This window comes from Nanorana parkeri, unplaced genomic scaffold, assembly GCF_000935625.1.
Source record: "Nanorana parkeri isolate BGI_ZX_2015 unplaced genomic scaffold, ASM93562v1 scaffold481, whole genome shotgun sequence".
NCBI lineage: Eukaryota > Metazoa > Chordata > Amphibia > Anura > Dicroglossidae > Nanorana > Nanorana parkeri.
The window spans coordinates 592,639-603,723 of NW_017306749.1; the positions used below are offsets into that span (position 1 = coordinate 592,639).

The 11,085-nt window shown below is 41.3% G+C and overlaps 1 protein-coding gene across 1 annotated transcript in view; it reads left to right on the forward strand.

Moving 5' to 3' along the window:
* The window catches only part of LOC108790558 (protein phosphatase 1H-like), a 46,921-nt gene that overhangs the window by 31,365 nt on the left and 4,471 nt on the right, over window positions 1–11,085 (forward strand). The window contains exons 6-9 of the mRNA XM_018560847.1: window positions 1,763–1,847; window positions 3,114–3,232; window positions 9,895–9,958; window positions 10,431–10,538. Coding sequence (XP_018416349.1) covers window positions 1,763–1,847; window positions 3,114–3,232; window positions 9,895–9,958; window positions 10,431–10,538 — 376 coding nt within the window. The remainder of the gene's footprint in view (window positions 1–1,762; window positions 1,848–3,113; window positions 3,233–9,894; window positions 9,959–10,430; window positions 10,539–11,085) is intronic.

The following is an 11,085-nucleotide window of genomic DNA, read 5'->3' on the forward strand; positions in this document are numbered from 1 at the left end:
CTACACACTGGAAGAAGTTCACAGTGTACAATGAAACCAGAATAAGCAATTTCGGTACAGGAGAGGAGCCTGTACAACTGTGCAAGACTGAAGGTAGGGCTTGAGTTGAGCTTTAAATAGATGCCATTTTCCATACTCTGTTTGCTGTTTTTGCTCCCTTCGCTGTGTATGTCTTCTATACTTTTTTTCAGGACATACCTGTGAGCATGTGCACAGTAGTGGCTGAACTTCAGTTGTTTTGTAGTGACTGTAGCATAATGTGCTAGTGCACTGTACACTGGCATGGATGCTTGTAGTTCAATTCAGGAAAGGGTGACACTGCTGCAGCTGAGCTGACTAAGTGTTGTCACCCTAGGAAAGGAAGTGGATGTACCTTACTTGTATGATTTAATTGAAAGTAGGCCTAGGCACTCATGTAACCACAGCCTCTTAGCAGTATATCTGCTTTGTGAAATCTAAGGCACTGCTGCCTTTGACTGCTTGTCTCAGGAGATATAGAGTGACATTTGGTAAAATCACCATTGTGCTGCTCATTGTTCTCATTAAAATCATATCAAAAAGTGTTACCGTTAAAATGATATACAGCAGGGGCGCCCACAATTTTTTGTCTGGAGATCTACTTTTCAAATGACGACCTCAATGAGATCTACCAACGAAATTCAGGGGCGGGAGGGAGCACGACCCCCCTGTGCCGAGCCGCCACGCCCCCAGTGCAATCGCCGCACTAGGAATGCAGGCACATTAGTGCCTGTGTTCCGGTCCAGTGGGATCTGCAAAAATGCAGCATTTTTGCATATTTGTGCAGATCACGATGGACCAGAACGCAGGCATTAATGTGCCTGCGTTCCGGATGCGGGCGATTACACTGAGGCAGGGGGGCGTGGCTGCGGTGCCATTGACTTCAATGCACCACCACGTCCCCTCCCACCCCTGAACGGAGGGAGCTGGCTGGCTTGTGTACCAAGTCTCCTCTCTCCTTCCTGTCTGCGGTGTCTGACACATTCAGTCGCGCGAGCACCGCCGGAGGACTGAACACAGGTCAGTGAGCCAACCGCGATCTACCAGTGTTCGCTTTGCGATCTACTGGTAGATCGCGATCTACCTAATGGGCACTCCTGATATACAGTATCTTCTACACATACAATGATGCTGCCTTCTTTGCCGCTATTGCCCTCCTGACTGCAGTGCCAGACCTGTTTTGACCACTTCTGGGTCCAAAGCTTTATTGTGCTGTTGCCCTTTAAGCATATGTCAAGGCAAAATATATATATATTTAGTACATTTGTGGAATACATGCACAATTTCCCATGTCTTCTCCCTTTAAACATGCTGCAAATACAGAAACACTGCCTTTCATGCCCCCTCATTTGCGCTGTCAGAACTGCCGTCTCCTTCATCCAGTGTTATTGGATAGTGGTGGCGGTAGTTCGGGGTTGGGGTTGGGGGATGTTGTGGTGATGAGATATCCAACAAGGCTGCTCAGCAACCCGTGTACAGATTTCAATGGTACTGGGTCCCCTCGGGGGTTTAACAAAGCTTCTTCATCTCCAAGAAATATTTCTTCATAATTAGACAACTATATTATTTTTATGAAGCAGGTATATAGTGTAATAGCATTTATAAGTCTGCATGGATTCATGTTCTAAAGGCAGAACATTTGCTACTTTTTTTTAGTAAAAGCTCTATGTGACGTTTGTACTATTATCAACCATTTCACATGAAAGCTTCACTTGTGTGACTTCACCATTTCATGTGATTTCAGAGCCATTATCATCCAACAGGGGAAAACCATTTCGATGTCACAAGAGTTTACTCCGGAAACAGAAAGGCAAAGGCTGCAGTTTCTAGTAAGAAGACAATATGGTTCTTTAAAGGCACACTTCTCCCTCACATGTTGGTTGTGCAAACTATATATATATATATATGTATGTATGTATACACACAGGGCTCAAAATTTCCATTCGCCTGCTCGCATTTGGTGATTGGAAATAAAGTGAGGGAGAATTGAAATTGGGGTCTCAAAGTACGTGTGGTCTGCAGTGCATGTGGAAATTGGGGTCTCAGAGCCAGCTGACAAGTCAGGCACGCGGTCACGGACCGCGTACCTGACTTGCGGAAGCAATTACACGGTCTGCATCTCTGTCGGATGCAGATCGCAGAGCTGCTCCTGTCACGGCTCCTGTCACTGCTGGGACCCGGATCCTTTCAGGCGGCGTTCTGACAGTTCTGAGCCCCGGCCGAAAAAGATGGACTAGTAAGGTCTGCACCAGACCTTACTAATTACCACTGGTTCGCCAGGAATCGTGCCTCCTCCCTACAAGGATGTAATCAGGTGAGGGGGCTCACGGGGGGGATGGGCTAAAGGTACCTTTCTTAAAGACCATTTCCAACTCTGTGCTCCCCTCCACCCCCGACAAAAAAAGGCTGCATGTCAGCACATTTGCCTTATTTTCAGGTGTATTTTTGCAGGTCACATGACAAGCCAGAACCCTTCCTCTTCTCTTTTAACATCTATGCTGTGCGATCCTCATTGCTGCTAAGAATGACACTCGCATCTCTACAGAATTCTACATTTCAGGCTGCAAGATGACATAACCTTAGGGGTGTGTCCATGATAGACTGGGCTCGCAGGATGTAGGTTGAACAACAATTTCCCCATAATGTTTCCTTACGTAAATTGCCATTAATATACCACCTTACATTTTAACCCACGGCTGTCTACTGAAATAGAAAAGAAGGAGCAGTGCAGCTCAGATATTATGATATTACATGGTTTAGTGCTGGCTGGACTAGACTTTAGGCAGTACACAAAAAATCGTTCATATATCAGGCATGTCTGGAGGTAGGTTTGAGCATACTACATAAATTATCATGGAATAGAGAGAATAGGAGTGCAACTATCAAGTTAAAGTATCTATATAGAACAGTAAACCAGCCAGAACCGAGGACAAATGATATTAGAGGTAGACAGTGACCAGTAATTATACTTGAAAAGTTTTGTTTTATTTTATTTTTTATTTTATACGTCTAATTACCGTAATTTGTGTTTTTGTACACTAAAAAGGACAGGTAACACATTACCTTATAAATACGTAAAATATGTTCTGTTTTAGGCTGTCTTACAGCCAGATCTGTTGGGAAATGAATTTACATGTCTTGAGTTCCCAAGAAGAATACAGCAGAAAGAAATAAGGAAGCGGATGCTATATCGAGACCACACCATGACAGGCTGGTAATGTACACTATTTCTGTCTGATTTTAAATTACACTGAAAGTCATCAAAACATGTATTTTGTGAAGTTTTATCTTTACGGATATAATACTGTAAACTCCCCGTTATCCGGCATCCACGGGGATTAGTAGAGTCCGGATAAATGTAGTTTCTGTTTGCTTGAGATTTACTATTAAAAATAAGTTTAATTAATGCCATACCTCATACTATACCATACCATAACATAAACACTGTATTGACTTCATAATAATATTGAAATGCAGTACTCAAAAGCAAACTAAGACAAATAGACACATTTAAGACAAATAGACACACAATTATTTCCAGGAGTTCTGGTTAGTTGAATACCGGATAACTGAGAGTTTACTGGGAGGGTAATTGCCATTCCAACCTAGGCTAAATGGGCATATAATCTGTCCAGCTTCTCAGTAGGTGTAGAAGCTCTGGCATTCTGCAGGATGACTGGAGGTTAGCCTTAGAGCCAGGGGGAACACATGTTGTAGAGAAGTCAAGGCTCTGTGTACGGTCTGAGCCTAGAACTCCGAGCCGGGACAGCCGCACCCGTACGGACCTGCACTTGGGGTGAGAGTAGGGCGGCATACAGCCACGTACTCCCATAGATAAGGACAGCGGCTGCGTACTAATCACACGCAGCACCTGACCTTCCCGGGAGCTGCCCGATACGGCCGTGTACGCAGCACGGAGCTGTATGTGCCGGCTTTTTCTCGTGTGAATGAGGCCTTATAATGGTTGTAGATCTTATGTTAATGCACTTTTCAGCATCTGCAATACAAGGCAACTAAAACTTTGTTAGTGATGGATACAACTTTTTTTAACCAGAAAAAGGAACATGCATCCAAGATTTTAAACAGTATGTCAGCATGTACTGTTACGTTGTGTCACTGAAGAGATCAGCAATGTCTGTGCTAACTTGCATTTTGTGGTCAGGTGATCTCATCCAGTGCTGACAGTGTGTATGTGCCCCATGTGACTTTACATTAGAAATATATCTTAAATCTTATACTGTCTGTGCCATTTTAACAGCTCACAATGGTCACAAAAGAAAATTTTGGGGGGAATTGGAATTCCTACCCCTGACATTTTATATTAGCACAGTCTTACTTCTCAGTGACAGCTGTGTGTACAGTTATTCACTTTTGTTTTCTCCTTCTCAAAGCAGGCTATCTCATTATCAGACTGTAAGGCCATTATCGTGTCCTTCAACAGCTCACTGCTAAACAGACAGATTAAAAAAATAAAATGGTGCCTTCAGGGTTACATGAAAGAAATATGATGTTAAAGTGTTTATCAAGGCCAAACTCTTTGTTTTTACTTTTATAAGCGGTATAACACTGTCAGGTTTGTTTTTACTGCTATTTGTGACCCCTTTAGGGAGAGTAACTCTCTCTATTTGTCCTGGTGGCCAATGACCTACATAAAAACGACTTGAAAATAGTAGAGGACAATGGTTTAAATCTTCCATTTCTGCTTTCCTCGAGCTGCTAGTTTTCTACAGATTGTAGCAACCCTGCCGGGTTTTTATTGCTGTCACCAGGGATAAAAGTGAAGGAAAATCGCACATTTCGAGTTGACTCTAAGAAACTAATAGAGGAGGATTATTCCAATATGGACACTTGTTTCGTTGACAACTGTCTAAGAGGGGATTTTTCCTACTATGGAGAGAGTTCCTCTCACTTCCTGTTGTGGTTATAGAGTATGTAGTGAACATTAATCTCCCAAGTTGGACACAGAAAGCAAAAAACAAAACAAAAAGAAAACAGGTGTATTTACTAGGGATGCACAGATACCGATACTATTATCGATGCCGATACAGGGCATTTTCACGAGTACTTGTACTCTTGAAAATGGCACGATACATAGCGCCGACGGCGTCGCTTTAAATTTTTAAAAAGCTTTGGGATGCTTGTTTTTGTACAAGTGATCCGTCCGGATCACTTGTAGAGCAGCCTGCTCGTCCGTCCGTCCTTGCCTGCCCCCCCCCTGCAAGGTCTGTCCCTGCAGCCTCCCCCTCCCTGCCGCAGTTTTTGGGCTCCCACGCTCTTTTGGGGGACCCGGGACCAAGGCAAAGTAGTTTAGGATGGAGAGAGGAGAGCAGAGCAGAGAACGTCTGTTCTCCGCTCTGCGATCAGTGACACAGGAACGCTGTATTCATAGAGCTTCCTGTGTCAGCTGTTCCAACCTGAGCTGTTCAGAAGGTAAAGCATAATGCTGTGCTGGATTTTCTGTCCTGGAGGGCAGGCCTCATAAAGAGAGCCTGTCACCTCCAAATGATATCATATTTAGGGGCTTGTTAGCCCTACCAATAAAGTTAAGTGAAAAAAAAAAGTCATGAGAAATACAAAATAATAAAATTAAAAGTAAAAAAAGTTGATAAACAGCTAAAAAAGAATTAAAAAAACACAAAAGAATAAAATTAAAAAGTGATAAAAAGGTGAAATAAATAAATAAAATAAAAACAAATTAAAATAAAAACCAAACCTGCCCTTCCGCCATCTGCGTGCGATTAAACGCATGTGTAGGGCATTGTGTGTGTGTGTGTGCACTGAGTGCTGCCCTCATTCCACTGTGTGTCATTTTGTGGTAGTGGGGCAGCAGTGCTCTTTAACACGCACATTAAAGGGTAAGTTCACTGTCCCAAGTAATTTGGGAAAATGGAATTAGCCACTTAAATCTGTACCCCATACTGCCGTCCAGTGCAGCCCTGCGCTATAGATTTTGAATGTAAGATAATGTAATGTAAGGTAAGAATGCACTATTTGTAAAGCTGGCCATACACCTTACAACCATCGCATGACTTTCATCGTGCAATGGTTGTAAGGTAATTAAAAGCTCGTACGATCTGCCCATCTTGGACAGGCAGATCGTACATGCGATCATCGCTGAGGGGAGGCCTTCCAATGACTGCAATGCTGAGCGGGCACTGTGTGCTTGCGCACACCGGGCAGTGCGGCATTTGTCTCCCGAGAACGCCACCAACCCGCCAAAAATCGTACGATTCTCTGCGTGTTTTCAAGCCTGCTTGTTAGACAAAAGACATGCGACCTTACAGTAGAAACGGTCACACGCTTCCATACACCTGCTGATTATCGTCCGATCACGGGATCACCCGCGATTATCGTACGAAACTTTTCGTCCGATCAAACCGTCGCACGATTGTCGTATGGCGGCCCCATCCTGCCCCGATTATCGCAAGGTTCAATCGGCGGTAGTTAAAAAAACACCTGGACGAATTGCGGTAATCGACCGCACGTATTTTCGTTTGCGCATGAGCAGTGTACATCGTACGACTTTTGACGTACGGAAACGCCACCAACCTTGCAAAAGTCGTACGATCGACTTTTTCCGAACATGCAGGAAAGACAAAAGTTGTACGATTGTACAGTATTGGCGGTTGCACACATACACCTTACGATTGTCGTACGAAAAGTCGATCGCATACGATTATAGTACGGTAATCGTAAGGTGTATGGGCACCTTTAAGGTGGCCATACACTTTACAATAATCGCAAGACCTTAGTCTTGCGATGGTTGTAAAGTAATTAATTAAAAAGTAATTAAAGTAATTAAAAAAACGTACGATCTGCCCATCTTGGACAGGCAGATCATACTTGCGATCATCGCAAACCCGCCCCCCTGAGGGGCGGGCTTTCAATGACCGCAATGCTGAACGGGCAGTGTGCGCGTGCGCACAGCGGCCCGTTCGGCATTTGTCTCCCGAGCATGCCACAAACCAGCTGAAAATCGTAAGATTTTCGGCTGGTTTTCGAGCATGCTCCTTAGACAAAAGACGTGCGTCCGTACAGTAGAAACGGTCGCACGTCTTCATTCACACTGCACGATTCTCGCACGATCGCGGGATTTCCCACGATTCTCGTACGAGAATCGTGCAGTGTATGGGCACCTTTAGAGTGAAGATTCCAATTTTTACAAATGCTTATTCTTGCATAAAAAAAGATCAACAAATTCAAGTTTTCAGCAAATGCAGAGTGATATGAGCAGAGTAAATCAAGTCCAAGCCTGATACAGAAATGAATGTTAAAACTGAGTAAACGATGCTCATATGTTTCTTGCCGCATCAGGATTCCAACCGCAGTATAACCCTTGATCCCACAATTAATCAAGCAGTATTCTTACTACCATTGCAGAACGTTGCATCAGACCACTTTGCTCATCAGTGCAAACTTATTCCGGCTGTGGACTACAAAAGCTGCTTTTAAAATAAATAAAAATAAAGTATATCTAAAGCCAGAACCTTTTTTCTAATTTTTTTTTGAGGGGGGGTAGGAGAGGGTTGTCACTATGTGTCAGCTGTGTCTCATTAGGCATATTCCCATTCATTTCCTGTTTTATTTGCACAACAGGAAGTGAGAAAATATCTTTCTAATGTGAGCAAAATCCCCAATATAGAGACAAAGACCTGCCCGTGCTTCTGGCTTTGCCTGAAGTATTTATACTTAAGAAATACCTTGACATCTACTCTTTGAAAGGCATTTTTTTCCTCACATTAAATTCCAAGAGGGTTTGCATCAGACAATGGCCCTCAATATGCCATGACAGAATTTAAAAATTATTTTCAGCATAGAACATTCAGTCCTAAATATTCACAATCGGATAGGTTGAGACAACCGTTAGGGCCATTATACATTTGTTCTCAAAGCCAAAGCAAAGCAAAGGAGGAACTGTACATTAATTGCTATACTGGTGTGTAGCCATACACTTAATAATGACATAGGATCAGCAGGTCATTTGCTTATGAACCAGCCATTCTACTTCACTATGCCTATAACACGCATCATGAAGCATTTTGTGGTATATGCAGGCTAAATAATATAGGTCTTCAAAGCCATTAAATCATACAATACAGTATTCAGTGGCTTTTCCACATGTTTTGCTAATTTATTGTGGTCAAGACCAAAAAAAATGTTTTTTCCATTTAGATAAAGCGAGCGGCATCTGCTATGCTGTCTCCTTGGCTAACCCACAGTGCTCTCTGACTCCTTTGTCATGTATTAAATGTTAATTTGTAAAACAAAGATTATGTATATACTGTAATACAACAGTTTATTTCAAAGTCTTTTATTTGTTTTTAAGAAATAACAACATCTATACATAGACAAACAAACAAACAATTCGAACAGCCATTTCGGACTCCTCTACCTTCCCTCCATAGCTATCACCCCCAATACATCTTAAAAAAGGTGGGTGAGCAGAGCTATATAAATAACACATAAATACATACATTATTACCTAACATTCATCTCTCCCCAACCTATACATATCTATCTTTGTGATCTTATTTTTAAATTACCTAAAAGAAAAGAAACAGAGAAAAGAAACCAAGAATTTAAACAAGACAATGGACATACACGTATATATATATACACATGTATACACACACTTATACATATGCATGATATATTCCACTATTTTATACCATACCATTTCCCCACTTCTTAGAGATTGATTCCTCTCTCCCCCTTTGTGCTGTGCCGTTCTCTCCACGAGGGCTCTGGACCGCCGCCATCCTTGTCTTACTGCTAGCTGCTGCTATTACTGATCCCGTTCGTGGCTGCGGTTCTTTCTCTTTCTTCTTTGAAGTTTTCCCGGCCATCTCTCCTTGCCTGCTGCGTCTTAGAGAGATCTCCCCGCCTCTCCTATGCCGACCTCCAATGCCTCCGGTGCCCCAGTACTGTCAGCTGCGGGAGCTACGAGAGCAGGGACTCCATCCGCCTAGGAGCGGAGTTCACGGGTCAGACATCCGGCCCGCTGGTCTCCGCGCATGCGCCCCTCTCCTCCTCCAGGAGCCGCCGTACAGTGCTATCTTAAAGGATCGTAATACAACAGTTTAAAAACAACTACAAGAAAACTGATCCAAAGTCTTTATTGTTTTATCTTTAACTATAATATAGGATTAGGTAACAAATACCAAGATGGACATGGCTGATAAGTTGTGTAGCCATTAAAGGCAGTAAGACAGATATGTGAAGATATAACACACACATAGAAAATCATTGATGTATGGTATATGCTGCATTATATACTGTTCGTACTGTACACTGTAGAGTATGTATCACCTGTAGACATATATTGGTTTCAACAAGTATGATAGATATCATTTAAAACAGAAAAAACAAATGAAGTCAATACTAAGTAGAAGCCTATGCCGTATTATATTTAAAGCATATGTTTAGTGTCTGGTTTGGTGTAATTAGTATACATCTAATACCTGGCACTGTCATATGTGTTCTTGCATATTAAATGAATAGCCCTTAAAAATATACAAATCCAGTAACAAATAATAAATTAAGAGACATAAGCACGCTATGGTCATTTAGGACCAACGTCAAGGTTTTGTATAGAATTCATAGATGATGAGGTCCATACCTTTAGCATGTACATACTACGTCAAGCATGTTAAACACTCCCACTCTTAGCAATTGTATATTCATGCTCTGATACTAGAAACAGTGCCTAGTTATAGAATGTACCATTTAATTCAGATTTTCATATAGACCTTCAAGTATTAGTGATATAAGGACATACCGTAAGTATTTCCTAAAATAATTTTGTTACATTATGTAAAGCTTTAAAGCATACTTTTTAACATTGTATATTCACTTTTTTTTTTTTTTTTTAAACAGGGCTTACAAAACAATCGAAGAAGATGATATGAAATTTCCTCTTGTGTATGGTGAAGGCAAAAAGGTTTGGAGACTTTAATGTTTGTTACTTTATTTTAGAAACTATTTCCTCCTGGGAGTCATACTCAGTATACTCTGCTATTTTGTTAGTCCTCCCATGGCCCTAAAGAGAGCTATGGGATAAAAAGTTATCTTTTAAATGATTTGTCTGGGCTTATAGCTAAATGGTTCTTGCAATAACCCCCTCCAGTGCAACAGAGACTGGTCACCATTTTAAACCAGTCCTGGGATAGATAAGTGTAAATCTATTATCATTTCTTCATATAATCTAAAGTATTGTCCCTTCACACTCTAAATATTGCCACTCGTTTCATATGTATGGCTGCTTCATCATTCAACAACTACTGTACTTTAGAAAGAAGAAAAAAGATGGAGATTATTAAACATAAACCTATTAAAAAGCAATATACAGACACAGAATGGAGATGGTTGGAAAATGTGAATTTATGAGCCGTGCATCTTCATTTTTTTTACAGGCTAGGGTTATGGCCACCATTGGAGTAACACGTGGATTTGGAGATCATGACCTTAAAGTATATAACTCAAATATCTACATCAAGCCATTTTTATCTTCTGTGCCTGCAGTAAGTGTATTATTCTTAGCTTGTATGTGTTTCATACAGTATTATTCTTCTATGTCTTGCACAGGGTTTAAACGTCACATAGATTTGGCTACACTCTATAGAGAAAGTGCTAAATAAGTGAGGGGAATTCCTAAAAACTGGGACAGACAAAATTTGGAGCAGTTGTCCATAACAACCAATCAGCTTCTCTCTTTAGTCTGTTCAGTTAAGCCTTGAAAATGAAACAGAGAAGCTGCCTGGGTGCCATGGACAACTGCTCCAGATTTTGTCTGCTCCAGTTTTTAAGAATTCTACACCCCCATGTATCCTTTAATAAAATTATTATCTCTATTAGCATGTGTGTTGTGTATTGTGCATAAAACAATACACAACACACATCAAACAGTTTCTGTTTTTTCTTTTCAAAATATGTGCCAGTTGCAAGGCATGCTTTGTCCCCTATGTAAAAAATGGAATTAAATATTTTAATGAATAATTTTTTGAATAACACATTCACAAAAAAGTAACAAGTATGCTTTTTTTTTTTTTTCTAATCTTGATTCTTCCC